Genomic DNA, 15,291 nt, shown 5'->3' with positions numbered 1-15,291 from the left:
TCACAGTAAAAGCCCCTGTGAGTGCAGTTCCTTAACATTCTCCTCAGTGAGGTTCATTCAGATATGATTCAAATGTGATACTTCTAATCTGAGATACTTTTCATGGATATTTCCTGGGGCCTAGGATTGTCCTTGTCTTTCCTAGCACCTTTATTTATTGCTCAGTTTGCTGGCCTGTGTTTGTATACAGGACAGAATCCTGGCTCTCCTGGTATGCTGGCTGTTTCCTCTGAAGTGGATATGTCCTAGAAAAGAAGATGTTACAACACAGAAATGGAAAATATAAGAAGCTTCAACAGGTATGGGAGTTGCAGGAACAAAACCAACTGAGGTAGTTGAAAGAGACCTGGACCATCTTTTTTCTGGGGTCCTCAGGAGGCTTTGGTATCCTTAAGTGACTCTGAGGTTGGTCTGCCACAGAGCCTTGCACAAGTGATCCTTCTTCCAGACTTGCTGGTGTCCTGTCAGGTACTTCAAATGGAGTGGGATTTAGGATTTTCATGACCTGCTTACACAGAGAACTGCTCTAAGAGAGGGAGAGCAAATAATGCCTATGTGGCCAAGTCCATTGCATGCTAAAGTGCATGCTGGATACTTTTTGAAAAGGAAGAAAAACACAAAAGGGTGTTATGGAAGCAGTTTCACCACTGGTACTAAGTTCTAAAATGTGGCTCTTTTGATTTTCCTACTCAATAGGGAAACTCACCCTCCTGTAATTACTCAGTTTGCACTGCCACATCTCCTCTGTGCTGTGCATTGAGACAGCTTTTGAAATCTATCCAAACTTATGAAAAAGGGTTTTTAAGTGTCTTGGACCAAAGTCATTAGGAAACCAATCCTGAATCAGTTATTTTGACCGTAATTAGTGACTGTAGCTAAACCAGATGTCAAGAGTGTAAATCCTGCAGGAAAGAAAGCAGAGCAGACTGCTCTAACCCTTTCTGCATCAGCATCACCTCTTATGCTGGCACATTCCTTACAAACTCAGGGTCTGTGTTAATTTAGCAGATCTAAACTGAGCAGGTTTTCTGTATATGGGAACCACACCAAAACATCAGTGCTCAAGTGCTACCATTGAGCATTGCAGATTTTGTCTAAGATACAACCAAAAGCAAGCGTGCATAGCATTTTCTACACTGATATCTAAAGGGTGGTTTTCACAGTGCCGTTTTATCTTCAGTTTGCAGTTTCTCAGTGTGTGATATGATATACCACAGCAGGAAATGATCAAGAGTTGCTTCAGAATAAGAGTGCATATCATATCAAAGTTATTATGAGGAAATAATTCTGCAGCTTTTTCAAATTTATTAATACCATAATTCTTTGCTCCTTTTACACACACCTTCCTAGTGCTCCCCCCCTCCTGCCTTCTGCTTTGAAACACAGTTTTAAGGAACAGTTATCCTGGCAGTGGTGTCAATACACTTTGGGGAGCTCTTCGGTGGGTGTCAGATCACACTGATGTCATATTGCTTGCGTCTGTTTTAAAGGTTATGACTGTGAAGTGGGGGAACTTAAAGTACTTACATGACGGTACTCATTTTTTATTTGTAATAACAAAGGGTTTCCAATAACAACAATAAAAGCCAACTAGCACAGAGAGAACATAACTGGACCTTTAAATAAAATTAAAATCAGATTTTTTTGGCCTGTATACAGGAGATATGAGGCTTTTTAAAATTTAAAGTGGTAGCACATTTTTCTCAACACTCCACATTCATGCCCTGTCAATTCATGAATTAACACTGTGTTATTGTTCAAACAATACAAAGCTTAAGAGGTTTTGAATCTTCTGTCTAGTTGTTGTTTTCTAATGGGGAGATCTCAATCAGAAATGCAAACCTGAATGAAAACTCCTTTTCTTTAAAACTGTATGACTGCAATTTGATTAAACTGCAGTCTTTTCTAAGAGTTAGATCTTTGCTATGCAGTGACTGGAAATAACTGCTGTTCTTAGACAACTGTGTACCCAGCAGAATTCATATATGTTCTTGGACATTAGAATCTAGTACTGAGTGAAAACATTGGTGAGAACATTGCAGTAATCACCTGTAACTTATTTTTAAAAATCTCTTCTGAATAGCTAAACAGATTGCAATAGTGGGACAGGCAGTGAATAAATAGTAGGCTGGAATAAATGTGGCTATATAAGTAAGAAATCAAATAAGATGGACAGTCCAGGACACTAACCTATTCAGTTCGCTCTTACTGGCCTTTCCTGTAGTTACTTGGCAGTGTTGTTTTGATCTTTCAAAGATTAACCTGATGTCATCAGGAATTTTTGGATTGCAGAAACATTTTTGGTTTGTTTTTAATTCCAGCTTGGCCATTCCCTTACTATGTGGCCTCAAAAAATCAATGCTTTGCTTTGACTTCCCTATAAAGTTAATTTTTAATAGGGTTTAATTTTTAATAGAAAATTGTAAAACTCAGTGCATGTATCTTTACAGAGGTCCATATAAAATGTTGTTGTAGTTAAAGGTAGCTTTTCACATAACTGCTTAAGATACGTTTGACTATGCTTTAGCTAACAGCGTCACATTAGTTTGATATTAATAATCTGCAACTGTGGTGACTTGGCAAACAAAATTTAAAACCCAAGTGCTTGAATGGTATTCTTGTACCACTTAACTTATTTAAGTGTAAAATAAATTCAGGTACACTGGGCCAATTTTTATTGCAGAAGGAGAAAATACCATACCAGGGTGCTGACCCACTATGAGCACTTTTGTCTTCCTGTGAATTGTTCTGTTCAGCACTAGTGAGATGTGCTGTGATTACCATGAATATTTTCCTGGTCCATTAAAATAATAATCATCCTTAAATCTCACCTTGACAGCCCTTTAAGCTCAAATGTTAAATAACTGATTGCACTTTTCTGTTGAATAAAACTGACACAGGAATTACTGCTGTACTTTGGGACAAACTGCTGCTGCTGCCCAGTTTGGGTATCTTACCTCTGCACAAGCCACTGGATTCTTGTTGGTGGAGGAATTAGTGTCTGTACAGTAGTGCAAATTTGGTATTTGCTTCTGAGAACATCAGTGACATATTTGTTCAGTCACTGCAGGTGCAGCAGGTTCCCCCAGAATTTGGAACTTCCTTGGAGGTCCTGATTTGCATAGTGACTATGTACTAACCTGACTGTGCAGGAGGCAGCTTTCCATAGTGTGTCTGACCGGGTCACTTCACACCTTGCATGATATTCCCCTGTGCTCATCAAGCAAGGATTGCTGCTTACAAGACTTGAAAACTGCTATGAAACAATCTTCTCTTCCCTTAACCTTCTCACAGCTCTCCTACATCGGATATGCCTTTTACCAGCTCTGTTACAGTCTGACTAGTTTTTTTAGCTTTTGAAGGTCTCTGCAAACATTTAGGTGAAATGTGCCAAAGTAAGAGCTGAAATCCTGCAGCCATTCATGCCAAGAGTACTCGAACATCACCACAAGGTTCCCCCACAGGGGCACTGGGCATGTACCAACAAGCATGTGGCTAAACCAATAGCATTGTGCATCATCCCTGCAGCAGCATTGCTTGTGCTTGAACTCAGAGCAGCTGCAAAACCCACAGATATACCGTGTCTGAACAAAGAATGCATTTAAAAGCCAAATTAAGAGCTGCTGAGAAAAGCTGAAAGACTGGAAATGGGTTGTCTGTGAAAGCACCTCTGAGATGAGATGAAAAAGAGCAGGAAAATCAGTTCCTAGTCCAAGTGAAAGGGAAGAGGAAAAAAGCTGTGGAGCAAAGGTGGAATTGAGATTGGCTGGCAAAGAAACTGGTAAGTGTGTGAAAGAGCACTGTACAAGACTTCAGTTAATCTCAGAGTGTCACATTACGAATTCTGTAAGCAGGTCTAAAGTGCCTTAAACTGAAGCACTCACAAGTCAATGCCTTTGCCTGCAAGATCTTTGCTCCCTGTAAAACTGAACAACAGGAGCTTATCACATCTCACTAATACATTACAATTAATGATTTAAAAAAGCATCACAGCAAGGGTAAAAAATACAGAAAACTTAATAAAGTTACCAATTCAGTACTTTTATTAGGTAAAACTTCATGATGTGCATCTGATAAAGCAATGGCCCACATCCCTTGAAATGATGGGTGAAATGATTTTACTGCAGTCCTTTATCCATTGATTAAACTGTGCTGTGCACTGAATTAACTAGAGACTCTCTCAGAAAAGTGACAGGTTGGACATCATTTTATCAGAACACCTGGCTCAAATTGATATCAGGGAACCAATCTTAATTATTTCATTTCAGATAAGCAAGGAAGTTTTGGTTTTTTGTTTGTTTGTTTTAATCTATTTAAGTCAAAGTGGATACATATTTTGGTAAAAAGCTATGGTGTGAGTGCTACAGCTGTGAATGTGTCAGAATAGAGATACAGAAAGAAAGAAAGAAGGTATCTGCAGTCCGGCGGCAAAGCTCATTTTACTGAGTGGCTACTGCCACCGGGTGGCTTGTTACAGTCATTGACTGAAAACTGTAAAACAAGTTTTACCTCTCAGTAAACAAGTATTTTCGTATAAATGCGTTTCCAAGTCTGAATTTTTATGTGTGACGTAAAAAGCTCCCAAAATTAGTGAAAGTAGAAGGGGCTGATTATTCAAGAGGTATAAGAATGAAAAAAAAGCATACATGAAAGGGATATTTCTGGACATCAGGGGAATATATTTATCGGGTTTGTAGCTTAAGACAGTTGGTAAAACAGGTAAGTATAAAACAATGCCAAAGCTGAAGGGAAAAGAACTGATTAATTATGGGGAAAACATCTCATCCTACAATGAGACTTTATCGTAATTTATTTCCTTTTAGATGGTCAGGATTCAGTGATTCAACAATGATTCAACATTCCCCTCACTTTGGAGGGAAAAAACCCCATCATATACAAATTGATTTGGTGGGAAGAATTCTTCCTGTCTAAGATAATGTTATTGTTATTAATTCCTAATACATATTTAGCTAAAATAATGATACTGAAAAGCTTGAAATATGCTGAAATCTGGCCTCGTAAGTGTAAGATTTACAAGATAGATGAATAAATGTGGGTGCCAGCATCTTATCTTCGGAGGAAGACGAGTATCCAGCACGTATTCAGCAAAACTCAAATGCACTTTTTCAAACATATGTCAATATTTCAAAATGGATAACACTAGTAACAAAAAAATGCTCAGATCCACATTATCCATCATCAAAACAGTCTGATAGGGGTGGAGCCTTTTTGCACATCAATGATTTGAACTCAAGTGATGTTTTATGGTGATACCTTTGCCAGTAACATAGAGCCCAGTGCACACATATATGAAACTTGACCAAGGTCTGACCTTCTAAAATACCACAGTATTGCTATATAGTTATCTTAATAGCTGAGTGGAAAGTTGATTACAAGGAACCACACAGTAACTCGAGTTCTCTTCAGATCTAGCTTCAATGGCTTATTGTTTTCCATATTGCTTTGGGCTTAAAAAATAAATAGTTATTGGTATATGCCTTGCACTGCCCAGTAGTTAATTTCCAATATTATATGTATTTTACTTGTTTCCTCAGTTCTTAAGCAACAAAAATTCCCCTTTATATACTTGGCATAAAGTCTCCTTTATGAAATTGCCATTGCTTTCAGAATTATAAGCTTTCACTTACTTCCTTAAGGCTTTGTAATAAATTATGCAGGAAAAAAAAATTCATCAGCTTCTTTTCATGTTGGATGTTGTGTTGTTGATTTGCCACTTGACATCATCATCCTCTGACATAGGTCAATAGTAGGTTACACATCTTTATCTCTCTTCAAGCTCGCAAGAAGATGCAAAACCAATCCCCAGCTCTCTGTGTCTCTAACTCATTTGGTTAAGCTACGCACCTCTGCTTTGCAATAAATACAGAATTATTATGAACACACTAATTGCAGTACACTTTCAATGAAAATGCATCTCTGGACTTTTATAGTTCATGTATCCTAACACATTTCATGTCCTTGATACATATTGGATATGATTCTTAACAAATTAGTAAGCTGTGCCCTTTCATAGAAACATTTTCATTAAGTCTGTAGAACTGTTTTTTGTTTGTTTGTTTTTGTTTCTTTTAAGGAGACTGCTGTGTTTGAAAAGAGCCTTTCCAGACACACTGATGATTGCCTGTGCAGTAGGAGTATGGGTACTTGTACTCAGTAGTTAAAGAGTAATTTCCTTTTTTCTGGTTCTGTTGCTTCACAGCCCTTTGGCAATAGCTAATACCTTCTGAAGTAGGAGAAGCTATACAATGAGAAACAAAACAGTATTCTCTCCCTTACCCACTTTACCTTTCACAGATAAATGATTTCTTTTCTTAAACTGATTGCCATTTCTAACATAACTGTAGCTTGCATTTTCATCCTTGTGGGTCTTCATGAGGAAGTTACTTCACTGTATACTTATATTTATTACAATTTTTCAGACATATACAGCCCATTCTGTCAGTGAGCCAAGACCCTAAAATAAGATCTTAAAAACATCTGTATATTAATTCCACTGTAATCTGTGAAAATTACGAACCTAAATATTGTCAGGAATATCCGTCCCACTGGTCACCATTTTTCTTACTGTAGATGTATTTATATTATTATTTCTCTTACTAATAATGTATCTGCAATGAAAGCTGTTTTTAATTAGCATAAATTAGTTAGAAAAACACAAGCACTTAACAATGTTCTTAGGCCTACAAGTTTATCAAACTCTTTCATATAAGGAACTTTATGAAGGCAGTTGTAAACAGAATTATTTTTTTTCCCAGCCAGGGGGAAATATCCATATTTAATTTTAAGCTAATTCTTAAGTGTTATATTTCTTCAGTTGCCATACACTGAGATCTCAGCTTCCCAGTGACTTCCATGAGCAAGATAATACAAGTATAACAGTCAAATCATTTATCCAATTAGGCAAAGTAATCCATTAAATATATCTTGTAAGATTTCACATTAAATATATCTTATAATGTGTTATTACGGGGTACCTCTAAGGTTAATGCTGCTTTTATAGAAACTGAGAAAACAAGAGAAAACTAGTGGAGCATTTCTATCTATTATATTTTAGTAGATAGATTTTTTAAGAAAATATTACTGAATTAATAGTTTTAAGGTCACTAGAACTTCTCAGAACTACTAATAAATAACTGAATTACCAGAGGCCTCCAATCAAGAGGTTTGTCAACACAAACACAATATTTCTATGCTGTTGAAGGGCAAAATTCCCGCTGGGTTTTTATTAAGTAATTGTCTTTTGTGCCACTTTGTGAGCAATTGAGGACTTTGATTAAAACAAAGCAGCAGTCAGAGAAGCCTGTGTAAGCAACTGCAGTTTCTGCCAGCAAAGCCCCAGTTAGAGCCAGTATTTATTTGCTTTCTTGATAAGAAATACCTGATTTTGCAAGCCAGTATATGGAAGCACCTCTCGTCTCACGAACAGCACCGCAAATGAGCTCTGCAAGCTTCGACAAGGACAATCTCCCACTGAAGCCCATGGGGCAAGACTGCAGTTGCAAAATCAGCGCGGCCACCCAGACCTGCGGCGTCTGGAGGCTGCAAAGAAACCAGGAACCCTAACACGTTTCGCAGGGCGCTGGCTCTGGGGGTTCACAGCTGGCAGCCCTTGGGGGAGCTCACGGGGCGTTCGCGGCTCTGCGGGCGGCCCCGCCCGGCCCGGCCCGGCCCCCGCGGGCAGAAAAGGCTGCGCTGCCTCGGGGAGGGGCTCGAGCAGAGGAAGGGCTCGGCTGGTCCATCTGCACCTTTCCTCCTCGTCCTTGCCCGCGGCAGCAGTGCCTGAGAGTGGAGCGGAGCTGACGAGCTGCTGGAGCGCTTTGGTTGCACCGACACCGGTGAGGGCTCACGTTGTGGATACCGCCGGCTTTTTGGGAAGTGTATGTGCTTCATAGGATATCTGCAGCAGGTATGAAGCCAAGTAAAATCTAGTGAAGCTTTTAAAGCACTTTATAGCTGCTGCTTTTCCTGCGAGCATTTCTGAAGTGCTTCAGAGAAAACTCCTAACTTGTGCGCCTTAATGAATAAATGTGGCTTATCTTATCTGGAAGCCACACCAAGCGTATTCTTCTTGCATCTTGTTTGCGTGGTAATGTTATGTGAATATTACTTTCTAATTTTATTTCTTCATTTATATACATAGGAGGTGGCTGTATGATAACTGGAACAGTAAGTGTGCTGATCCTATAGTTGAATTTACTTGTTAGGGTAGCAAACTGTCATTTTTAGGTCATCCTCTAAGTTTGGGTTCTTTATATAGATAAAAGTTTGCGACGTTGGGGCCTTAAGAATTGTATGCAGAGCAATTGCTCAAGTAAAATAATGAATGTAAGCAACCAAACAGAGCTAAATCCTTGCCTTTTGGTCATTCTTGGTGAAATATATGGAAAAAAGACAAACTTACCGTATTTCTTTCTAAGATTGTTTATTCCTCTTCTAAAAGAAAGCATCTCTTTGACTGGGAGTAAATGCAGAAAGAACTTTAAAATAATGCTGCAAAATTTTTATCAACTCATATTTTGAGGAAGAAGGTATCAAAAGTTGTTTGTATGTTTTTCTCCCCATAACTGCACCAGAATATAATTATATATTTAATGTGAAACTCTTTGAGGTCTGTGGAAGTACATGTTTGACAAAGCAAATGATCTGCAGGGTCGGCACTTAATTACAACTTCATACATTTCAGCTGAGGTGTAGTGTCTTAAGGGCTCGGCTTGGAAAGCTGTATGAAGTATGTGCCTGGAGTAAAAATGCTCTTAATAAATCTTCCTTTTTGTGTGTGTGCATATCTTGCAGACAAGCTTTCTGGATACAATAAAAGTTCATACTGGTAGATGCAAGCCAAATAGAAAAGATTATAATGTAATATAAGTTGTTCTACTACAAGCAGAGAGCCAATGGCAATTTTACTCAGACTTGGTTACTGTAGCAGAAGGACTGACTATAAGGTAAGTACCTGCATTCAGTCTGTTTCAAAAAAGGAATTTTGAAGTTCTCTTTTAATATTTCCTGAGTAGAATGTTGACATATTTTGTCATCGTGTGGGCATGAATGTGTTTTTGTATTTTAGAAGTAGTGAGTTATTATGAATGTGAACACTGCTTGTTTTTTACCCTTGCTCAGTCCAGCTGTTGAGATGTGACCACCTTTAACTAAGCTGAAGTCAACCTAAACTCCTTTTATGAACTCTGAGAAAGGGTGACTGGTACAGCAAGTCTGTCTGCTTTTGCTTTATAGGAGTATATTTCTAAAGAGACATGTCACTATCCCCTTATATTAATGCAGTTTATTCTCCTTCAAACATCTTTTTCCTTTTTTGCTTTTCCTCCTCTGATGGTGCTCAGAAGAAAAGTTCTGGCTGTGATATATTTTGTACCTTTGAATTGGCAGTATGTTTACCTTGCCCATCCTTTCATCTCTTCCTTTCTGAAGCTAGTTTTAGATTTCACACTCTGCAGCTAATGAAGTAAAACAGCTGAAAGAAGAGAACTTCTGTGAAGAGATTCTGAGTGTAAGTGTTGTACTCATGAGCCATTAGGCTACCAGGCTTTCTTAGCTGTTGGTAGCTGCAGGGACTGTAGGAGTTGTTTTGAACACAGGAAGGGAGTAACTTACTCTTCTCCACTTATCCAAATCCAGTTACTGTAAGATGGTGAGGTGTAATCAGGAGAATAAACTCCCATGTACACTAAATATTGTGAAAAGATTCCCACTTAATTTTGATATGGAAGAAGATGGCTATCACACTGGTTTTGGCTTTCTATTAATTAGAGGTCTGTATTATAAATAGCTTAAAGTACAGAATTTTCTCCCACTCTCTGCACCAAGAGTGACATGGTATTTGAAACACCATTAGAATTACAACTAATTACAAATTTTCTTTGAAAAACCTTGTTCCGAAGCTTTCTTGCCTGCCAGGGGGTGATGGGGTATGTAGTATACTGAAGATTTAAGTAGGGAGGATGAGGGAAGGAATGACACATTTGCAGTCATGCTTCAAACTAATGAGTATTGAAGTATTTTTTTCTGTTCTGAATAAAGGTATGAAACAGTGCTTTGAATAACTCTTGTACTGTAATGATGTGGTATGTGGTAGTATCTGTAGAGACAAGACTCCTGGATCTTGTGCTGTCTGACAAATCTGTGTGTAGTACAAACTAAGAAAAATCAACAGTCAGTAGTATGTGATTGTGTTCTGACTACAGAGCTGGCATGCTCTGTAGCACACAGTTGTAACCTTGGCTGGGGCACTTACTGATGCTACCACAGAGTGTGCAGCTGGCAAGCAGGCAGGACAGAGCAACCAGATTATATGTGCTCTAAGGATCTTGGTTAACACAACCATTTCAGTGTAATGCATTTACCCTGGAAAACAAGTCACTGGATAGTGCACAAACCCTTCAACTCCCTGCTTTTCCAGACTATTCAAATGATAGTAAGTTAACAAGAAGAACTAGAGACTTTCCAGTTGAAAAATGCTGCAGGAATTCAGCTTTTGATTTCTAACCTCTTCATGCTTCAGTCCTAAAGTCAATTTATTCCTATTCCTCTTTAGTACAGAGAGCTTTGCTGTCAGGTAATTCCTATTGGCTCTCACCAATGAGTTGCTGTATTTCAAAGGGTTATAAATAAGCCATTATGGCCAAAACTTCTTAATACTTGCATGCCAATTCTGTCAAGATGGGCAAATTTAAAATTTATTATAAGTTACAGTGAAAACTGAGAGTATTTTCACATGCCATAAGTAACAGCTGGTTGTTTGGAAGCTTACATACCTCGAAACTTGAGTCAGTGTAGATTTTCCTTTTAAATCCACACATGGTGATTTTGACTCAATTTTTTGTCCATATCTAGTAAAGATGATCTGCTGATTCATCTTTATTAGAATGCAAATTAACTCTTGTTTTTTTTTTAAATTTAGACATATTTCTAGAGAGAGTAGAATAGTAGAAGAAATTAGTTCTGTAAGGTATGATAGCTTTTATCAGTCGCTCAGGTCCTTCTTGTTATAGATGGAGAGTTGTTTTAACTTTAATCTTTAAAAGGCATTTATTCTTTTGTGGTAAGGTTAAGAATGATTCACATATCACACTTCACCTTTCCTAAACCTAACCTTTCTATAACAAATCCTTTTCACACTATTAATCCTGATGCTTTTTGTTCAGAGTTGTACTTGTGTATGTGGTTGTGAGATCTAGTTGTCTTCACCTGTTTTTTCTGTGACGGGTAATAGCAGGAAAAAAGTTAAATATTTGGCAGTTCCTTGTGTTTGCTTATTACAAAGCTTGATTGCTTTCAGGTTTTGGTCTCTTTTTATTCTACTTATCTCTGCTTAATCATTCTCTTCTGTCAGCTTTTGAGTAAGTTGAGTCTGCCAAAGAATATTTCTTGTTTCATTTTAAACCCCTACCACATCCTTTGCTACTTAAAGCAGAATTCTAGCCTACTATTTTTCTTGTCTCTGCAGTATGCAGCCTTATCTCTTCTTACAGAAACTTTGTTTTAAAAATTTCTCTGGTACATATAATTGCACTGAACCTTAGTTTTCAGATTTCTGTATGCCTCTTTAACTTGTGAATAAAATCGCTTTGGTGTAAACTTGTGGCAGTTTGCAGAGTATTGGAGCTAGAAGGAAACGTTCACTGTAAGTAGAAGTTAAAGATATGATCATAATGTTATCTTGAATATTTGGGAGGAGGAGTTGAGTGTTGGGTTTTTATTTTCTAGTTCCTGAAACCTAACTGTTCAAACCTCTCCTGCCTCTGTTTTTCTTCTATTTACTAGTTTGAAGTTGTTGAGGAGCTCTTATGTTGAAGTACAAATGTAAAGTTGCCTCGGATATTGTGGATTTTTAGCACTGAATGTATGAGAACTTTGGAAGAGTTGATGACTCTCTTATTGTGTCAGAATAATGACTTGCCTTGTCTTCATTTGGCTGCTTTTTAGGTATCGAGAGTTCAGACCAAATGGCTCTGTGTGTTTCTTATCTTCAGGTCCACATGTGCTGTCAGGGAACTTCATAGCCTGATACTTCTTATCACTTGGTGCAAAATGGGAATGGCTCTTCCAGAAGGCAGACAGTCTGTGTCTGTGTTCCACTAGAGCTGATAGCCCTCTCTTGTGCCTGAGGATTGAAAGGAAGTTCCTCTCTGTTCTCCTGGCCCTTTGGACATGGAAATGCTTTCTCTAGTTGTTCAAGGTGTTCTGTAAAACCACAGTACAGCTGTAAACCTGCATGTAACTGAGTAACAAAACAACTGCCACAGCTTTTATGAAAACTGTGTTGTGGCTGAGCAAAACATTGTGATGAAAGCTGAGATCAAGGGTTCATATAACTATGTTAGGATCTGTGGTCCTACTACTCCACATGTTTTTCATGTTCACTGTTCCCTTAACAAGAGTGTGTGACAAGCAATGATATTGTTTGATCAATTGTCTAGAAGTCCAATATCCAAAAGGAAGAGTTCAAAGGAAAAGTCTTGTGCTTGTCTGCAATAAACATATATATTTCTTTGTCTAAATCTTCATACCAAATTCACACTCTTGCATATATAAAATTTAATTCTGACACTTTAGTTTCCTTACAGAAAGAAGAACTTGTTATTGGGGAATTATTTGTCATATGTGAAGAAATAGGCACGGGTTGTGGGAAAAAAAAGGCAGTCTTTAATGATGTAAAAGTGGAGCTATGATTAATAGAAGAGTGGGTTTCATACTAACTATATAGTTCCTCAATACTGTCCTGTGCAGATGTTTAAGGGACTTGATTTTTTTTTTTTTTCGAGAAAGAATAGGAGAGGGATAGGCAAAACACATTTAAGAATTGATGTCAAAATGCACAGGGGGAAATAATCCATCTAGTGGATGGAGGAATCCTTCTACAACCTGTGTTCTTGATGGCCTGAAAAATGGTGTCAGAACATTCTTGCGAAGTCTGGCAGTTATCAGAAGCAGAGGTTATTCAGCAGCTGGAAATGGTGCCTTCTCCTGAATGCCTTTTTTTTTTTTAAACTTTTTTTTTTCTTTTTGTGTTCAACTGACTTCAAAAGATGAACTGTGACCTATAATATAAATACTCATTGTATTTAATTGCCTGTAAATCTTATTTTATATAGATGGAGATACCCAGTCTTGCTGTTGCTGTTTGGATGTTTATTTGCTTCTGTGCACCTGTGGGTGGCTACCCAAATGGAAAAGTAAGAAAAGCCTGCACTAGCATGATACCCTGTCATGGTGGCTCTCCACAACTGTCACCTGAGCACACCATCACAGTGAATGGGACTCAGTTTAAACCAGGAGACAAAATAGAAGGTCAGTTACGGCTGAAGAGTTTAATTTAATGTTGTGTTGTAGCATGTCTTTACTCAGTTTGCTATGCTAAATTTATCTAAGCAATTGAATGTTCTTTAGATGTTTGTTAACCATCATTCAGTACTTGTCCAGTGAGCATCTGGCAGATACTGTTGAAATATTTCCTTCTTCCTTTGGAGAACATTTTGACCGACTTTTATTTTTCCTCTTGCTTCAGTCAGTCTGTCTGGACCAGATTTTGAAGGATTTTTCATACAAGCCCGGGATGCAGAACACCTGGATGGCCCTGCAGTTGGTTCTTTCCTGTTAGCTGACCAGAGACTTTCTCAGCTCCTGACGTGTGGTCGTACCAAGGTATAGTCGAGTGACCGAAAATGAGGCCTCAGGCACTGAGGTGTTTGTACCAGTCTATGGAGTAGGACAGAGCTGAGCTGTGTAACTTTATTTGGGCTTAGTAAGGCTCTCAGGGAGATTGCTCCTGTATAGAGGCAGACTCACTGCAACTTTTTGGACTATTCTTACTTGTAACATAATGTTTATTTGTGCATAATGAATATAGTGTATTCCTAATATTAAAAGGAGTTTGCTTTTTCATACTTGTTAAGGACAGAGGAAATGTCTTAGAGCAGGGAAAGTTTAGGGCTGTTATTGTAGTAAACAAACACTATTTCACAGGATTTATTATTTCATAGCATGGTTTAGGTTGAATGGGGACCTTGAAGATTATCTTGCCCCAACCTCCCTGCTATAGGCAGGGTCAACTTCCACTACATCAGGTTGCTCTGAACCCCATCCAACCTGGCCAAACACTAGGCTTTTATCTTTAGTGTTACTCTGTAATTTACTGTTAGTGGAACCTTCTTAGTAACAGGTTAGATCTGTTTTAGATAAATGGATTTGCTTCATGTACAAGAGAGGTGAACTCTGACAGCGTTTCAGCAACATGTGTGAACTTCATGGACATGTACAGTGTCATCTGAGCTGGTGTGGGCCAAGTTCTTAATCTGCCTAGATGCACTTTTCTCTCCACTTCTATCACCTGTCCCCCACTGGCACTCAATGTATTCATCATCCGTGCTGTAAAGTCATGGAGATATCTGGGTGGTGCCCTCTGTGCTCAGAGGACAGTGCTGTGTCTGATCTATTTATTTTGTCTAAAAATGGTCTGACCCAAAGACTACTTCTGGGTTTTGTCCTCTGGAATATTAGTTCTGTTCTATCTGCAGTCACTGCACTGTTTCTTCATCCTCTTACTGTCAAGAAAAGGAGCATTATTTTGCTATCAGAACCCCACCATTTTTGCATAAATACTTCAGAGGCCTCTGTCTCATTGCTGGCATCTTATGGGTTGAAAGTTGTTCCTTTTAGCCTTGAAGTCTGTTAGTGTGTGTAACTTGCAGTGCTGCACTTGGAGTTGATCATGACTGACTGGGGAAAACCCAGTTGCACTGGGGTTGTACAGTGTAATGATCTCTTTAGGATTTAGCTGCAATCTGTGCTGACTGTGTTAATCAACATCTCTTTAGTGCATATCCACTGTGTAACTCTTGACATGTGTGTGTTTCAGAATTCAGCTGTCAGTCAGACAAGTAAAATAAAAAAGAAACACATCAAAGTTTATTGGATTGCTCCTGGAGATGCACCAAAACATGTACAGTTTCTGTAAGTAAATCCAGTGTCAGTTCTAGTTTATTAAAATGAAAACAAGGTAAAACTGTACCATTGTCTGTGTCAAATACTGGCCAGCAACTGAAAAGTACCCTTGGACCAATGGCCTGAGAAGTGCTTGCAGGTGATTACTTTGTTTTTTGCAGGGAGAGTAGAAGAAAATTTGGAGGCTGATTTCTTGAATATTTCTAGATAACTTCTCACGTCTCATGCCTGTACATGTACAGTGTTAAGAATCTTTTTCTTTGCTTGTACCTAACCAAATTATTTGTACACCCTTCCGTTACACTTCTA

The 15,291-nt window shown here is 38.4% G+C and overlaps 1 protein-coding gene across 4 annotated transcripts in view; it reads left to right on the top strand.

The window, feature by feature from the left end:
* The window catches only part of FRRS1 (ferric chelate reductase 1), a 29,486-nt gene that overhangs the window by 1,160 nt on the left and 13,035 nt on the right, over positions 1 to 15,291 (top strand). Inside the window, exons 3-7 of one of the 4 annotated variants that reach the window (XM_050306402.1) lie at positions 191 to 299; positions 8,815 to 8,966; positions 13,134 to 13,329; positions 13,547 to 13,683; positions 14,897 to 14,991. In XM_050306402.1, the coding sequence (XP_050162359.1) occupies positions 8,916 to 8,966; positions 13,134 to 13,329; positions 13,547 to 13,683; positions 14,897 to 14,991 (479 nt within the window). In that variant the 5' untranslated portion in view covers positions 191 to 299; positions 8,815 to 8,915. Of the gene's footprint in view, positions 1 to 190; positions 300 to 7,822; positions 7,928 to 8,814; positions 8,967 to 13,133; positions 13,330 to 13,546; positions 13,684 to 14,896; positions 14,992 to 15,291 lie in introns of those variants that run through there. The other 3 variants (XM_050306403.1, XM_050306404.1, XM_050306405.1) reach the window with 3 other exon arrangements.

Source organism: Myiozetetes cayanensis, unplaced genomic scaffold, assembly GCF_022539395.1.
Source record: "Myiozetetes cayanensis isolate MyiCay16 unplaced genomic scaffold, myiCay2020 scf12, whole genome shotgun sequence".
Lineage (NCBI taxonomy): Eukaryota > Metazoa > Chordata > Aves > Passeriformes > Tyrannidae > Myiozetetes > Myiozetetes cayanensis.
This window is presented reverse-complemented; position numbering and strand designations above follow the sequence as displayed.